The sequence below is a fragment of the Rhinolophus sinicus genome, chromosome 17 (assembly GCF_057876585.1).
Source record: "Rhinolophus sinicus isolate RSI-liver-muscle chromosome 17, RSI-T2T, whole genome shotgun sequence".
Taxonomy (NCBI): Eukaryota; Metazoa; Chordata; class Mammalia; order Chiroptera; family Rhinolophidae; genus Rhinolophus; species Rhinolophus sinicus.
The window spans coordinates 107,740,551-107,758,104 of record NC_142517.1 but is presented as its reverse complement, the minus strand read 5'-3'; the positions used below and the strand labels follow the sequence as shown (position 1 = coordinate 107,758,104).

The 17,554-nt window shown below is 38.2% G+C and overlaps 1 protein-coding gene across 5 annotated transcripts in view; it reads left to right on the top strand.

Annotated features, from left to right (window-relative positions):
• The first annotated feature begins 2,722 nt into the window (after positions 1–2,722).
• Positions 2,723–17,554, top strand: part of U2SURP (U2 snRNP associated SURP domain containing) — a 44,118-nt gene continuing 29,286 nt past the window's right edge. Inside the window, exons 1-6 of one of the 5 annotated variants that reach the window (XM_019753582.3) lie at positions 2,723–2,879; positions 10,446–10,490; positions 11,755–11,886; positions 13,890–13,988; positions 16,056–16,170; positions 16,645–16,778. In XM_019753582.3, coding sequence (XP_019609141.1) covers positions 2,835–2,879; positions 10,446–10,490; positions 11,755–11,886; positions 13,890–13,988; positions 16,056–16,170; positions 16,645–16,778 — 570 coding nt within the window. In that variant the 5' untranslated portion in view covers positions 2,723–2,834. The remainder of the gene's footprint in view (positions 2,880–10,445; positions 10,491–11,754; positions 11,887–13,889; positions 13,989–16,055; positions 16,171–16,644; positions 16,779–17,554) is intronic. The other 4 variants (XM_019753585.3, XM_019753583.3, XM_074334011.2 and 1 more) reach the window with 4 other exon arrangements.

Genomic DNA, 17,554 nt, shown 5'->3' with positions numbered 1-17,554 from the left:
GCCCCCTCCCGTAGAGGTCGCTGTGACTCACCTCGCAGGGGTTGTTGCCAGACTCCCATTTTTCAAGAAAAGCTGGAAATCCTGAGTATAACAAAGTAAAATCTCCCAATTTTAAAATGTTAGCTCAAATTTCAATCACAAAACAAAACTCCCTGCTTGAGCTAAGCAAAACACCTCCGTGGGCTCCATCTGGCTCTACTCTGTGATCTCTGTGGAACACAGCTGCAGGGAGAACGTGTAAGAGATGACAGGTGTGGGACTAGAGAACCAACACATCAGGAGGTAGACAGTGGCCTGGTTTCAGCATGATTGTGAAAAAGTAATAATTGCTGTAAATTGTATGACTTCCTTACTATTTATGTGTATCTCACATAAATAGTATGTATCTCATCCTCCTTAATGTGTGGTTTCAGTAACAGGGCCAAGATTTCATGACTTACATGTATTCTGGAGACGTTTGCTCCTAACCATGATGTGAGTCTTATTTAAAAGTGTACAAAAGTAGGCTTTAGTAAAGGCCTATGTATAACTAGTCAGGTCACATTTATCTGACTTCCATTGGGGCTTTTACTGTATGAAAAAGAAGAGAAGGGGAAGAAGTCTGCATGAACTATTTTTTTTAACTCTTTCAGAGTAACCATTTAGTAAAGATTATTTTTATGAGAAGTAGAACTTGAGGGATTTGAATGAAAAGCATGCAATAGTCACTTTACAGAGACAGTCAGCCTGCAGTATTGCCAGAACGTGACTAGGCACAGCCAATCCCACTCCTTCTCACTTTATCTCTGCTGATTTCACTTTCTAATCCTCGATTGTAGACAGGTAATTAAGATCTAGTGTGATGAGCATCTTGAGTGGGAAAGTATAGGTTCCTATGGATCAGAAGCAGTCTCTAACTTAGGTTTGGTGGGGGAGGGAGGTCCGTAGGCTTCCAGGAGGAAGCAATATCTTCAATAAGAGTATAAAATGAATTAACCTTTAATTAGAGGCTGGGACGAGGGTGGGGGAAGAAGCACAGAATTGAGAAAGTGTGATAAGATCTGAGATCAAAAATAAATTCAATTGGACTGGAGGATGCAAAACGTCATTCCATTTTAATGTATAGCACTTGCCACTTTCCACTCATTTCTTGTTTGCTTATTTATTGTCTGTTCTTCTACCCCCATCCCCTCACATGGGACAGGAGCCCTAGCCTGTTGATTCCTCTGTCTGGCACAGGACTGCTAACCTTTCCTGAGGGTCTGCCATGTGTCAGATACTGCTTTGAGTGCCCTCACCACTACCCCAACTTTCCCACCCTCTCTCCCCAACACCATCCAAGAGACAAAAGTCTACTTCTTCAGAGTTGTTTCAAATGCTTCCTTCTCTGTGAAACCTCCCGCATTTTTCTACTCCACCCCTAACCCTCAGAATTAATTAGTTCTTTCAGAGTTCCCACAGCTATTGATCCTTCCTTGCAGCATCAATTTAATTCTCCATAGTGTTAGTTTGCTGTTCCCTTGTTTCTCTTCCCCATTCCTCATTAAGTTTTCAATCATATGAAAATACTGTATTTTTGTGTCTCTAAGCCTCTCAACACTTTGGGCAGGCTTTTATACACAAAAGGGACCTCAAAAATATTTTGCATAAATAAACTAAGGAGAGAAAGTCATGAACCCTTCTTCTTCTTCCCTTCCCCCAGTCCCTGGAGCTATCTTTTAAAACTGATCATCTGACCACATCACAACCCTACTTAACGCTGTCAAAGGCCCCTCTTCCTCCTCAAAATAGAATTCTAACTCCTCAGCACACTGGCTGCCTCAGGGCCCTGGGTGAAGCTGCTCCGGTCCACTTCTCCTGCCACATCCGTCTCTACACCTGGTCTAACACGACTTGACTCCTTATGGTGACTGCACAGCGGCCTGGACTGACTCACGCTACCAGGCTTTTATTTCCACTACTCCCTCTGCCTGGCACCCCTTTCCATTTTCCTTGACTGGCTCGGTTCAGGCATGACGTTGTCAAGTCAGCTTTCCTTCTTTGAATACAGATCCTATTAAGAACTTTAAAAAAGTATTAAGTACAGAAAATGCTATGGTGTTCCCCTCCACATGCGATTAAAAATAACACGAAATTGTAAAACGTAACTCTTCAATACCACACAATTTACATGTATGCTAGATTTAGAATACTGTCTCTGATTTCCTTTCATTCATCCTCTCTCTGCAGGCACCCATTTTGCAGACGCTCTAAACAAAGTCTATCGGATACTCCTATTGCCGGAACCTCAGGTTGGGTCGGTCAAACGCTCCACTTCTTCGCTTTCTGGGCACAACTCTGTTTTCAAGTACCTTGAGCAGGCTGCCAGTTTCCCACTAGGGTGTGAGCTCTGGAGGCGGCGCCAACAGGTCTTTGTCCACAGAGCGCGGACTCCCAGTCCGCTCCAGACTTCTTTTCTGAGTTGGAGAGCTCCTCCCCAGCCGGCCAGCGCATTTCTTCTTTAAGGAGCCGTTCCCTCCTCGCCCAGGAAATACAACCGGTTCGCACCTATCAAGGGTTGGTGCTGAGAAGAGTGAAGTGTCAGCTGGCCCTGAAAGCCGGGACAAGAAGATTCTGGAAATTCCCGGGTCCCACACCACCAGCAACAGAGACAACCAGCAAAACCAGCGTAGTGGGCGGGGCCGGGGAGATGAGTGACACCGGAAGTCACGCGGTGCGGCGGCGCTCGAATTCCCTATCTCGGCAGTCGAGTATTCAGCCTTGCAGGCGCTCCGGCGGGCTCCGCGCTGATCCACTCTTTCGGCGCTCGACTCGCCCGCGCTGCTGCCGCCGCCGAAGGAGGGGCAAAGCTCAAGATGGCGGACAAAACGCCAGGCGGATCTCAGAAGGCCAGTTCAAAGGTAATTTCCTAGAGGACTGCGTAAGTCAGTGGGTCTGTCCCTGTCGTCTGGGGCCCACAGACGCTTCTGGCCAGCGGGAGTAGGTTGGGGTGGGAGGCCAGGTCCTGGCGGCGACGGTAGGCCGAGGTGCGGGCGCACCGTGGTGCGCAGGTTGAGAGGCCTGGTATCTCCCCTTAGCCCCAGCCTGGATTCGGCTCGAGACTGGCGAGCCCGCGGGTCGGGTGGGGCGGCGTGAGTACTTCGGCCCGCGCTTGGCACTGGCGTGAAATCAGGAGTTGAGACTGAGGTCTGAAGCCGTGAACACGCGCCCCTGTATCTCACCTTGTTGCGCTCTGAGGCCGCCGGGCAGCGCCCGGGGGAGGCGGGAATCTCTCCCGGTGCTTAAGTGTCTGCCTCTCTTCCCTCGGTCCTTTGGCTCTGTACCTCACGCTTCGGGCATCTCAATTTTCCTCGCGGCCTCCAGGGAATTAAATAACCTCCAGGGCCGCAAGTTGTGAGAGGAGGACCCACAGTGGAGGGACGCGGGGGGGGGGGGGAGTGCAGAGGCGGGAGCAGCTCTCCTTTGCGGTGCTGCATAGCCAAGGGTAGTGCTCCTCTCTGCACGTGGTCTTATTTCTTTTAAGAGGAAGTACAAAATGAGCACTTCGTTCGAGGGCTCGTTTTCGAGGACTCGGGGTCTCCTGCATCTCTGTGTGTGTCTGCGTGTGTTCCCCTGAAAGGGGAACTTCCGTAGACCTGGAAGCCTCCAAAGATGAGTAAATTGCGTTGAGTTGACGGGGAACCGTGCGCGCGCACTGTGAAACCATTGATCTGTGGAAGTCGTTCGGTGTTAGGTTGTGGTTAGCACACGTCTCAGTTGCCATCTTGAGCGGGGCATTTATTTCATCGTTTTTTGCTTTGAGTTTCTCATTTCGGACACAATATTAAAAGTTACAGGTACTGCGGGAAGTAGTTGTTAAGCTTTTTGATGGTAAGAAGCTGTGTTCTAGGGAATGCTACATATTAAAGTGTTACATGTTAAAGTGTGTATGATTATAAGTCGGTTATTAGGAAATTTACTGTAGACTGGGCGAGACTTGCGTTCACAGTTTGTTCTGACAAACATAACCCGTTTTGTACTTGCTTTCTCAGTTTCTGATAAATCATGATCCTCATGCCCTTTGGTGAATGATGTTCATAATTAGTTCGTAATTAGTAATGGCTTTACCAGACATCCTTTAGTTGGGTAGAAACTATGGTAGAGGGCCAGTTTTGGCTGCTTTACATTCTGCATTTACTCTTTGTCGTGTTCTTCCTTCCCAGGTACATTTCCCCTTAGGGAATAGGGGACTGACTAGTTGGGTGCCATACCCTACTCACTTTCCCTACACAGACTCATGACAAACACAGCCTTGCTTACTATTTGGGAACTAAAGCTAGCTAACTCCATAATCACGCATAAGTGTCACGATTTTTGTTTATTTTCCATGTAATGTTTTAAGTATCTCTTATTTTGAGGCCTTGGATACATTGTAAACATTTTAATATCTGTGTTCAGTTTTCCTTCTATAATAGTACTTCTCATGGTTGTGTGTTACCTGTAAGTAAATTGTTGGGTCCTCCAGTAATCTTTTTAGTTTATATTGCTTTAGATTATCATCAACTGTAATAGGAATCAGAATATCTCAGGACTCAGGTGATATTGACAAGATTTTCTCTATTAATGTGGAGGCTGCTTGAGATAGTGGAAAGATCTTGAATTTTGATAGACTAGATTTGCATTCAAATACTGACTTGGCAATTAATTATATTTGTGATATTAAGGTAGGTTGCTTAAACTTGACCTTCACAATTTCCTCTTTTGTAATATGGATATAATCCTTTTTTTAACAGGGTTGATGTAAGGATTAAATGAGATAATGTCCATAAAGCTCATAATAAATTAGTTCCTTTCTTCTTTTTGTTTGTAGAGGAAATAAAAAGTACTTACTTTTTAAAATGTCAGGATAAATTCTAATTCTGAGATTTAGAATTTAAGTCATCAACTATCATGATGACTGCCCAGATTGTTGCTTTTTTTCCCCTAACACAAGTCCAGAAAGTATTGGAGAGAGTAGCAGATCATTTTGGGTAATACTACAGTACGTGGAATTTTCAGCCTTTGATCTCTATGGTTTGATTTTCCTTTCTTTGGGGACAGCAGATGAGTGACATTCTACAATACATATGGAGTAAACAGATTCTTCTGTTTCATGTTCATTCTTCTTTGGCAGTTAAATTCGCATGGATATGGGTAGGGTTGCTGGTTAATCATTTCTAGACATTGAGGAAAATTACAATAGACAGGATTTTTGCCATTGATAATTACAAAATTATTTGACATGTCTTAATTATGAAAATAAAGAGGTTAAAGTTAGATAACCTCTACAGTTTCTTCTAGCTTTAAAAATTACATGTTATGCATGAGTAGTCATATATAGTTGTCTCCAATGAAGAGATCCCGTGCCCTTTTATTTTCTGTGTAATTTTGCTATACTTTTCATTTTAAAGCCCAGCAAACTAGAAATTTAGTTAATGTTTTAAGAATGAGCTAATTTTTTTCTATCCATTATTCCTGTTTATCATCAGACTAAAATATCACTTTGGGGGAGAAGGGTGTTGGTGCCATGATGTAGCTTTGATTTTGGGAGGAGAGACAAAGAGAGAACCTGTAATTGCTTAGAAAATGGTTAAGCATACTTCCTTAGAATTTGATTTATAAAATTAATTATTATTTTGATTTTAAGAGGTTTTTTGTTTTGTTTGTTTGTTTGTTTTTTTTTTTTTTTTGGTTGCTCAGCAAAATGAGGATATAAAGAGAATGTGGTATTTTCTTCTGCATCTCATGTGCTGGTAATAGTAATGCCGAATAGTGTGCTCTGTTATTTCACTCAGACAGTGGTTATTTTTTTGCCATATTGTCAAAAATTGGGTTAGATAGGTAAATAAGGTAGAAAATACTGCTAGCTTCCTTGACAAGTGGTTTGGGAACTATTTTGATTGATTGCTGATTAGGTATTCACTTGTAAGAAATAAGTGAAATGAGGATCCATTCAAGGCTTGTGATCCTTAGGTATATATTACTGCCTACGTACGTGCTTTTTTATGGTACCTGAAGATATATACGATTTAAATATGATGAAAAACTCCAAACAAAACACAAACCTTGAAAATCAGGCTCTTCATAGTTTTCCAGTTTTAGTTTAAACTGAATATTTATTATGATACGGGTTGTAACCTTATCTGAAAATGTAAAGTGGTTAGTTTTATGTGTGGAAGGTTGTGTTTTTGGGTGGAGAGTGGAATTATGAACTTCCGTTTTCTTCAGTGCTTTTTGGTACTGCTTGATGTCTCTTTGAGGAGTTAAAAGTTTTTTCACTAGGACCTTCCTCAGTTTAGATAAACTACAGGACATTCAAAATGTATTATAGTTACAACTTTTTATGTATTGGTAATGTTTTGGGTGTAATTTTAAAGATCATTTCAGGTTTGTTATTTAACTTTATTATACATAGTGCCTGTCTCTGATCGTATAAAGATTTTTTCAGAGGTGGTCCTTGGTTTGGCTTGGAGAGTGGTAATTAGCTAGGTAGCTGCAGCGTGTTAGTGAGGGACAGACAGCACGGCATATTGACAATGTGGAGTGTAATTTCATTGCGTAGGTACTTGTTCCAACAGGTTAAGTCAACAAGTATATTGAGGATCTGTCGCTTGCCAGATCTTGTGCTTGATTTTGAGGAAGAAAACATTGAATAAGACCATGCCCATTTTGGGGAGCATGCCGTCTATTAGCATAACAGAGTCAACACGTGAGAGTACAAGGCAGCGCTATCTGAAGTATCTGAAAGTTTAGAGAAAGAATTGGCAGCTGATTGAATGGAGGGTGAGGAGGGGGAAGCTTCAGGAGCACAGAGGAATTTGATTGATTGAGTCCTTTTAAACAATGAGCAGAGCTTTGAAGGATAGAGAGGGTGTATGAAAAAGAGATGGGTGAGGTGAAGAAGAGAAAATCGCTGGGAAATGGGCTGATAAGTGTTCTGGTTTAGCTAGTGCATAGGGTGCTTGCATATGACTTAAGAGGAGCTGAGATAGAAAGGTAAGTTTTAGCTAAACTGTGAAGGGGTTTGAATGTTACAGAATAAAATTAGAGAGCCTTGGAAAATGGAGCCATTCTGGGAGCATAGTTAAGGAAGGGATTGGAAGTGAGGACCAGTTTGAAGATTATTGCAGTGCTTCTCATTGATACTGAGGGTCGCTTCAGAAAGTCTCACCTGATCCTTTCTGGGAAGCTTTTCTTAATATCTTCCCCTCTGTGCCATTGTGGCGTAGCCACATTTTTACTTGTCTCTTTTATTAGCTGCTAACGACAGGAGCTATGTCTTATTTTCCTTTATCTCTCTAATGCAAGACACCGTACCATACCAGCCAGTGGGTGCCCAGTAAGTGGTTGACTGAAGGGAAGATCTGAACCACAATGGTGTCTTTGCGAAGGAAAAGGGGTCCCAGTAGAAGAGCTGTGTTAGAGGTAGGATAACAGTCTGACGCAGTTGATTACCGGCTAAGGATGGGATCTAGGACGAGCCTGTTGTAGTGCTTCTGCTGGCTGGGACTTAGTAATACTGTGTACAAACACTGTTCTCAGTGCGTCCTCTGTATTGGCCTTCACGTTCCTGAGGTGCGTGCTGTTCAGCTTTACAAATGAAGGAGCTAGGCCCAAGGTTACAGCCCTGCTAAGTGCTAACCCCTGATTCCAGGATTGGCGCTCTTAACATTTACTGCTTCCAGAGTGTGAGGACCCAGTGTTGGAAATAAGGTCACAAGGACAGGCTGGTTTGTGAGGACTTTCAGACATTTCGGATTTGAGTTCCTTACAGACATTCAGGTGAAGGTGTCCTGGAGGTAGTTTAGGAAGAGATTGGAACCTCGGAAAGGGACCAGGTTTGCATTTCAAGGATTGGGAGTCATTGTAGTGCAAACAGGTGTAGATTTGCTTTCCATGGGAGAAATGGTTAAATGTGTGGAGATGTAAGTCGATGCTTTAGAGGATGAGAGGAGAAAAAGGACATTCAGGAGACGGAAGTGGGAATGGAGAGCTGACTAGGCAGAGTGGCAGCGTTGGAGGAATGTCACTGTGGGTAGCTTGCTCATTTTAAAACTCAGGTGTGGAGGCCTTTCACGTGATGTAAAGTAGGAGCAGCCAGGAAAAAAAAGGTTTTCTTCTCAGTCACCAGGATACAGGGTCATATGGCATAAGTGTCATTGGCTGCACTTTTATCTCAGCAGCATCCGAATGATCCTTGTTCCTTTTGGATTTTCTTACCATCCTTCCCCATGTCTGTACTGTCTGCTCTCTCTATACTCGAGAAATTTCTCTGTATCTGCTTCTGTATTGCCTCAAATCTCCTTTATTCTGCCCTTTCTTTTCTTTCTTTTGGGTCTTTTCATTTGGATGAGGAATTGTGCTGCAGACTTCAGAAGATCTTTAAACATCATTAATTTGTTCTTAAGTTTTAAAGAAAATAAAAACCCAAGCCCAAAACAAATAATACAGTTCAGTTTCAGGTAGGGAAGAGGGGGAGTTGGGAAGAGGGGGAGGCTCAGGTTCTGAAGTTACTGTTTACCTGGACCATTGGCTTTAGAAATTGGTTGTTCTTTTAAAATCTTATGAACCACTGTTTGAATACCTAACTGTCCTTAAGCCTAAAAAAAATCCCAGTCTGGATGCTGTGCAGCTATAGCTACATATCTTTGCAAAATGCCTGGTTTGCAGTAACTATGACTAGTGCCATCTTAGGTTAATTGAAATCAGCTGATGCATCTTCCTAAGCCATGCAGTTATTTTTAAATGCTAGAAATGATGGTTTGAATGTGGTGGCATAGATGATTAAAGAAAGGCTAGCACATTCTTAGCTACTCTTGCGTGCTGCTTCTTCTGAGTGAACTTGAGAGTTATTCCTGGCAATCCCCTTTGCCCCTTTGTAAAGATTTACCTTTGGAATTTTGAGCTATTGAATGAAATTGTATTAGATATGTAAATAAATTTGGGTATAGTAGACATTGTCTTAATAATGAGTTGTTTTCCCATGGAGGAATATGATGAGTCTTTTTAAAAGGTGACTCGAGACTTGAATAACTGAATCTTTCTGTAAAGTTTGTGTTTTCTTCACACAGGTTGTGTACATTTCTTTAGTTGGTTTCTACATGTTTTATATTTTTATTACTATTATGATTAGGATATTATTTTTGTTACCTAGCAGGTTAACACTAGTATATTGGAAGGCAGTTGATTTATTTTTTTTTCAGATTTATTTTTTTTTTTCAGACCATTCAGTCTTTTATGGATATTTTTCCTTTTCTAAGAGGAATTCTCTTGGCTATTCTAACTTTTAAGTTTTTGCAAAGAGGCACATTTCAAAGTGTTTCAAAGTGTGTTTCGCAGAGTTAAATACCAAAAAATTTTTTCTTCCTTACTATCTTGCCTTTGAAGAAAGATTAGCTGGGAAAAGAAACTGAATGAGGAAGGACACAATAAAAGTTGGGGACAGAAAATGACGGATATAAAAAATGGAGGTGGGCAGTATCTCAGTGCTTGGTGGTTTGGGGCTGATTTTACCTAGGGCCCAGTACAGTGGAGTTCAGAGGAATAAATTGATTCAGTAGGAAAATCTGACCAGCTGTTCTCAGCCTTATGTTTAGATGAGTAAAGACGAATAAAACAGTACTGTGTGGATCCATGTGAATCCTGTTATTTAAATAGCCTTGCAGTTCGGCATCTTTGTCCTTAGATGGGTAGTGAAAAACCAGCAAATTATTGTATGCTATATGTCATTAGAAATGTAGATCAATTAAGGAAAAATAAGATGACATTTTAAGAGTTGGCATTGTTGAAAATTGCCGTTATATGAAGACTGAACTCTTCATTGTGCAATAGTCAGCAACAGTGACATGCTGAAGTAGAAACAGCCCCCGTAAAACAAGTTGCAAACAGAGGCCGTTTGGGGAGTTGATAATAGGATTTTGTTTTTCTTGAACTATTTCTGTAGTAGAATTTGTACCTTTTGCTAGACGTCAAGGGTTTATTTATGAATTTTCTTGGTATTAGAATCTACTTCTATGACTGGGAGGTTAGAGAAAAGGGGAGGTTTCTTTTCTGTGTAGTGAGAAGTTGCTGCTATGACAGAGTGGAAGCAGTAAACAGTGTATCTTATGACTTGGGAAGAACTTTTGCTTGAAACTTCTGTTGTATAAATAGTGGTTATGTTTCTACTCTGCAGTATAAAAAGGTAACTATGCCTCAGATATAGCCTATCATTTGTATCAATCTTGGGAAATGTGCTGTTCTGAACTTTAAAGAATTGACTTGCACATTTATTTTGGATCATAACATTTTTGTTTGTCAGAGATTGCCCTTGCTTGATTTTATTAGCTGAGAAGAAATTGCTACAAGTTTGGAAAGATCAAGTCTGTATGAGAAACACTTGTTTTGTTAGCATACCAAGACTGCTTTCTGATCATTTAAATATTAACTTTTATTTTTAATACTTGCAGACCAGATCATCAGATGTTCATTCATCTGGATCTTCAGATGCACACGTGAGTATTAAAAGGCAGTCTTTGTCTTTTTTCTTTGAAATTGAATTTCTTTGTTTATATTCCTACACTTATGGTTTTACTTGATAAAGAAATACAATTATGTTGTACGTGCCTATTTTTTTTCCACCTTTTTTGTTAGGTGCTCCCCTTTCTTTGTCTTCTATTTGCATGAATCGGGCCCCTCAACCATGTTAGAAAACTAGTGTGTGTATTTCCTTATTTTTTAAATCATGCTTATAAAATCCCATATACACATAAATGTGTACTTACACATTGACGATGGCATTCATTATACACACTCATTTTTTTTCTCATTGCACAGTACACCTATTGGAAATCCCTGTGAGTCAACAGGGATAGCTCTAATATTCCCTGTGGAAGGTACAGTTATTAATTTTAATGTTTAGTGAGCTGTTTCTCTGTTGATGGGTGTATACTTGAGTTTAAAGCTTTTTGACATTTTGGGTGTACTGTAGTAAACATTCCTTTACATACGCTGTTTCAGCAGTACTCAGTGTGCTCTTCAGACCCCTAAGGGTCACTCGCACGGGGTTTGTGAGTTAGACTGTTTTGTAATAACACTGAGACATTTGCCTTTTTCTCTGTGTTGACATTGGCCCTGATGGTGAGAAAGCAATAGATGGGTAAACTGTGGGCACCTTAGCACGAATTGCGACAGTGTGGCCTCAGTGTGTTTCCCCCCGGGCACAGGAAAACATGCTAGTGTCACTGAAGAATGTTCCTGATGAAGCAGTAAAACTTGTCAATATTTGATCTTGTCCATTTGTTCAGGTCTTTTTAATGATGGGTGTGATGAAATGGGAAGTACATGTAAGGCGTTTCCGCTTACCAAAGTGTGATGATTGTCTTGAGGAAAAGTACTTGTGGGATTGTTTAAATTGAGAAGTGAAACTGGCTTCTTTTTTTCATGGAATACCACTTTTATTTGAAGGGGCAAGTGACAGATAAACTATGGTTAATCACACTTGGATGTTTGGCAGATGTTTTCTTGAAAATGAAGGAAATGAACCTGTTATTTCAAGGAAAACAACTATTTGTTACCTATGTAAAATTCGAGCGTTCAAGTGCAAGTTAGAATTACTGAAAACTTGCCCTGTAGTTAAGAACTTTTTTAATGAAATACATATTAAGAGATGAGAGTTTTGATAGCGTATAATTCAGTTAATTTGCACATTTGGGTTATTTCTAGTTTTCAATATTGCATATGTGATTTTTAAAAACATGTTTTTTACTTTTCCTGAAGATGGATGCATCTGGACCCTCAGATAGTGATATGCCAAGTCGGGCACGACCTAAGAGCCCAAGGAAACATAATTATAGGAATGAAAGTGCCCGAGAAAGCCTTTGTGATTCTCCTCATCAGAATCTTTCAAGAGTAAGTATTGATAAAGATAAGAAAGTATAGTTAATGATTTTAATCTGTCCTTGATTGAATTTGGTGGTTGGATATCTTGGTTTTGTACTTGTTGTTTCATCTTATACTATTTGAAAATAATATTCTTCATTGTATTCAAATTAATGATAAACTCAAATTCATCTAAGGGAATGGTTTTTTTTTTTTTTTTTTTTTTTTTTTCTCATGTGAAGATATGTCTTTATTTTAAATTTTATTAAAAAAACAACAACAAGGAACGTTTTGGATGTAAAATGGTTAATGGTTGGACTTACTGTTCCCTCCTTCTACCAAACATTACTGAACCAAGTGCCAAATGCCAGTCACTGGAAATACACAGACGATTAAAATAGCTCTTGCTTTCAGAGTGCTTATAGTCTTGCCCTGGGAGGCAAACAGTGGATGCTGGTGAGTACATTTCCAGGGCAATACGAGAACTCTTCACTGCATATATCTGCAAAATGCTGTTGTGTTCTTTTTTGTATTTTAAATCATGTTTTCATGTGATTAAATTTGGAGAATATAATGAAGATAGTCATCAGGAGCCAGTATTAACACTGATAACACTTTCTTTGTTTTTCTTGTTTAATATTTCTCAGCATAAATATGGTTTTACTTTGCTGAGCTTCATTTTACAGGAACACATTTTAAAATACTCTGTTTTTAGTTCTAATTTTTTTTATTTTAGCAAAAGTTCTGTAAGTAAACTTTTTAATGGATGATTGTATTTTAGGGAACATTCCTTAATTTCCTTAACCATTTCCCTCTTGGGCTTAGCTCTGAGGTTATAAATAAAATTTGAGCTCAAACATTTTGTAAAATTGTTTTTCATTGAATTTATATGTGATTTTACAGTTTGTTTAAATTTTTGAAGTTGAAACCGGTGATGTTGAATGATACAAAACATTTTTCTTTCTGTTTTGGAGGAGAAACAAAATTTACTTTGAATATGTTCCAGAAACCCAATATTGACTTTTGGATTATAAACTGCTTTATTTTTTCAAAGGGATTTTAATGTGACTTTAAGGTAGTTCGCAGCAGTATTACTCTTTCATTCTTTATATCTCAAGAACAAGCCTTTTTAGTAACTGGGAATTGATAAAGTTTAATTTTTCAATTGGTTAGCTTCTCATTTTCGTAGGGGCTAGAGATACCTTCAGATTTCAGTTTCAGATTAATATTTTAGGTTGTATTTAATAAACATTTCTCTCAAGTTCATGAATCAAAATCTAATACTCAGATGAATAACTAATTGAACAACTAAAGGTCTACAATTTATTCAAGCCGTATTTCAGAAGAAAGTTGCTTTTAAGTTACATAAATGAAGACTTCATTAAAATAGGATTTTCTCATATCCAAAATTCATTGATGAATGTTTATTTGTGTGGAAACTTAGAATATTGTATGTGATGTATTCTGAAATGAAGAAAATGAAGTTATGTTCATAAACAGTATTGTTGATGAAGAATGAGGGGATTTACAGAATTATAAAAGGAAGTGATAACGATTTGTAGTACCTGGAATGGCGGTTAAAAATGGTATTCAGATTCCTGCTGTTGAGCCCTGGAAATGTATGCCGCCTTCTCCCTATTTGAATGTCTGTTTTCTGTACTGCTTGTTTTACCCAGAAGCATCTGTGCTTTCCCTTCTCAGGTGCTTTTGTTGCTGCCAAGCAGTTAGAATGAGTTCTAAGCCTTGGCATGTCTATTTTGTTTTTACTTGTTTTTTAAAGTGGCTTTTGTATGTTGCTGACCTTCAGCTAGCAAATGATATTTTTAAATGAATATTTACTTCAGAATTAAGCTTAGGGTAGGCAGGCACCTGACACGTAAGAGTACTATCAGCTTTTCTTTACAATGAATTATTTTTTCAAAAGTCATCTATTCTGAATATTTGGTTATCAGTTGAGGAGTATCACTGAAGTGTTAGATAACACTAAGAATGCTAAAGGTATACCTTTTTATTTATTTTATTTCTTTTCATAGCCTCTTCTAGAAAACAAACTTAAAGCATTCAGTATTGGAAAAATGAGTACAGCTAAGCGAACTTTAAGTAAGAAGGAGCAAGAAGAATTGAAGAAAAAGGTAATGTTTAAAATGTATTTTGAATTATCCTTGGAAATAAATGTATTTCAGGGGGCAGTAAATGTATGGCCAGTAGAGGGATGTTTTTCAGAGGTTTTTGACCTCCAGGGTATCCTAGCTGCCAACTCCAAGTCAAATATCTAACCCAGGGTATCCTCAGAGCAGTCCAGCTTCCATCCCTGTCCCTTCACAGTTTTCTCTCTACTGTGGAACAATTTGGGTTATTTTCTGGTCTATTCTTTTTCTTTTATAAGCAGATGTGTATACATATATATTGTACCCACTCTTCTTTCTGAGTGGAACATAGCATGCTATATAAAGTACACTTTTCTCCATCTTGCTTTTTTCATAACATTGTATCTCAGATTACTGCAAGTATTTTTAAATATTCCTTGTTTTTTTAAATTGCTGTTTAGATATGCAATACTTAATTCAACTAAAATACTTGAGGAAATTTTTTGCCATTTCATGGATAGGGTTATACATATGCTGTTTTGTTAGTGTACCTTTGGGATATCTTCCTCTAAATTGGATTACAGGGCTGAATGGTAAATACATAACTGTAGCTTTGCTAGTTATTGTCAAATTGCTTCTAAGGGCAGGGCAATTTTGCATTCATATCGGTAAAGTATAAAAGGTGGTTTCCCCAGAGCCTTGCCGACAGAGGATGTTATCAAAGGAGTTTGCCCAATCTGCTAGGTGAAAAATAGTATCTTAGTGTAGTTGTAAATAGGCATTTTGCTTATAAGAGGTTGAACAGCTTTTGTTGTGTTTGTTTCTGTGAACTGTCTACTCATAACTAAACCAATCTTTCTGTAAGTAAGTTATCTCTATTTTTAGAAACTCTGTATATTAAGTAGATTAACACTTTGTCTATAATACAAGGTGCAGTGTTTTGTCCCAGTTTGTTGACTGTCTTTTTATTTTACTTCTGGTGTTTTTTTCATGCAGAAATTATTATTATGTAATCAGATTTATCAGTCCTTCCTTATGGTTTCTGGGTTTTCAGTCAAGTTTTTCCCACTCCCAGCTTATACATTTCCTCATTTTTTCCCTAATACTTATAGGGTTTTATTTAAAAAAATTTTTGATTAATTTGCAACTTCTACTTGTATATAATGTGAACAATTGGTTCATTTTTATTTTTTTTCAAATAGCTATTAAGTTACTCCAACACCATTCAAGTCCATCTATTCTTCACTGATTTGAGATGCCCCTTTTATTGAATACTAAATTTCCAGATGCTATTGGATTTATTTCTGTATTTTCTATTTTGCTCCATTGGCCTTCCTATTCATACATTTTGGAGGCATTTAAAATTGTTATAATGGAAATTGGCATTTAAAATTGTTATAATGGAAATTATCAAGGTTTTGAGCTTTTTAAAAAAATATCAACTCGAGATATTGCTGCTTCAGCTTTGTTTTTGTTTTTTTGTTTGTTTTTTATTGGGGAATGTTGGGGAACACTGTGTTTTTCCAGAACCTATCAACTCCATGTCACGTCGTCGTTTTCAATCTAGTTGTGGGGGGGGCGCAGCTCAGTTCCAAGTCAAGTCGTTTTCAATCTAGTTGTGGAGGGTGCAGCTCACTGACCCATGTGGGAATCGAACTGGCAACCTTGGTGTTATGAGCAGTGCGCTCCAACCACTGAGCCAACCGGCCATCCCCTTCTTCAGTTTTTAATAAACATGTCTTTGGTGGTTTGTAAAGGAAATCTTTTGTCCACTGAATTAAATCATCACGCCTTGGAAACATCATAAACATTAATAGAATAATACATTTTATATGGTCAGTTGTCATACAATTTGACCCCTGAATTGTCTCTGAACAGAATTACTTAGTGGGTCCTTTGCTGTTTACACAGATTGCCAATAGAAGAGCAAAGCTTCTCTTAGTTTTAGTGTTAACATCTAATATCTACTAAGGATTAGATATTACCTGTTAAGACTGCTTAACCTTCTTTCCCTAGTGAAGGAAAAGGTTTCATTTACATTATTTCTTGATGAGTTTCTCCCTATTTACAATAATTTTGTATTAAGTGCTGTTAATATAATCGTGTATTTAGGAGGATGAAAAGGCTGCTGCTGAGATTTATGAGGAATTTCTTGCTGCTTTTGAAGGAAGTGATGGTAATAAAGTGAAAACGTTTGTGCGTGGAGGTGTCGTTAATGCAGCTAAAGGTAAGTGTGAATATTATAGTCTGTTAATGCAGCTTAAGGTAAGTGTGAATATTATAGTAAACCCAAAAAGTCTTAGTTGAATGACTGCAGGTAATTATGAAAGGAGTTTGGTTGCTTTTCCTTTCTATCAGCACCCTCTAGTGGTGACATTAATTAGCAAAATAAATGGCCAAAGGTAGATTAATAAGAAGTTGGAGCCAGATAAGTTTTAGAAATATTTACTACTTTCCAAGATTTAAGACAGCAGAGAACTTTGCAAAAATTTTAATATATTTCATAGTTTTACTATAAAATCATTAAATTAGCATTTTGGGGGAGGAGGGCACCAATATTTGAATTTAACATATTTCGTCAATAATGATATATCTTAGTGCTAAAAGCATTTTATTTTTGTTTATTTTTAAATAAAATAGCAAGTAAATGAAATCAAAATAATGGGAAGTTTGCATTGAAACTGAGTATTTTAAATTTCAGAAGAACATGAAACAGATGAAAAAAGAGGCAAAATCTATAAGCCGTCTTCAAGATTTGCAGATCCCAAAACTCCTCCAAGCCAGTCATCTAATGAAAGACCGCCATCTCTTCTTGTGATAGAAACCAAAAAACCTGTAAGTCAGACTTCAGTAAGTGAGCATTTATGTTAAGAAGTGACACTGCCGGTGGTACTTTCAGTACTTGCACTGTAAGCAGGACTTTGGTTTCTTGTTTTTATTTACTTTGGGAATAGATGTTGAGTTTTGATGAGTAATTTTCCTAGGAGAGTAGGAAATGTAGGTAATATTTTTATGCTCTTTGAGCCATGGACATTTGCTGTTACTATACTCATAACATATTGCAAGTAAAAAGTTGACTGTATTTTAGGTGTAAATGTGAAATAATGGGATTGTATTTTGAAAGAATTCTGAACTATGGTACTTAAATTATATCAGCATATATAGTGTCAGTTAATTTTGGAAGACTACATACTCCAACGATGTGTCTGTTACTTAGAACATTTTTGGGATTTATTTAGAATTACTATTAGAACTAGCAACACTTTCTTTTAAATATTCTTAATGTTAAAGAACTTTATTTTTTGAGGGTGAGGTGTTTTATGGGGGAAGGTAGTAGATGTGGGTTGTGTCATTTATAATTAGATTTGGCGAAGAAGTATGATTCCATTGAATAGTGAGACTGATTTTTCTCTTGTGACTTTTAAAATAACTCTGAAAGCAATGAAAAAAAACCCAGCTTTATTGAGATATAATTCACATGCCATAAAGTTCCTCCTTATAAAGATACCATTGAGTATGTCTTTCTTTAGTATATTTACAGTTGTGTAACTGTCACTAATTGCTAATTTTAGAACATTTTTATTATTAATATTTCAGAAAGAAACCTTATA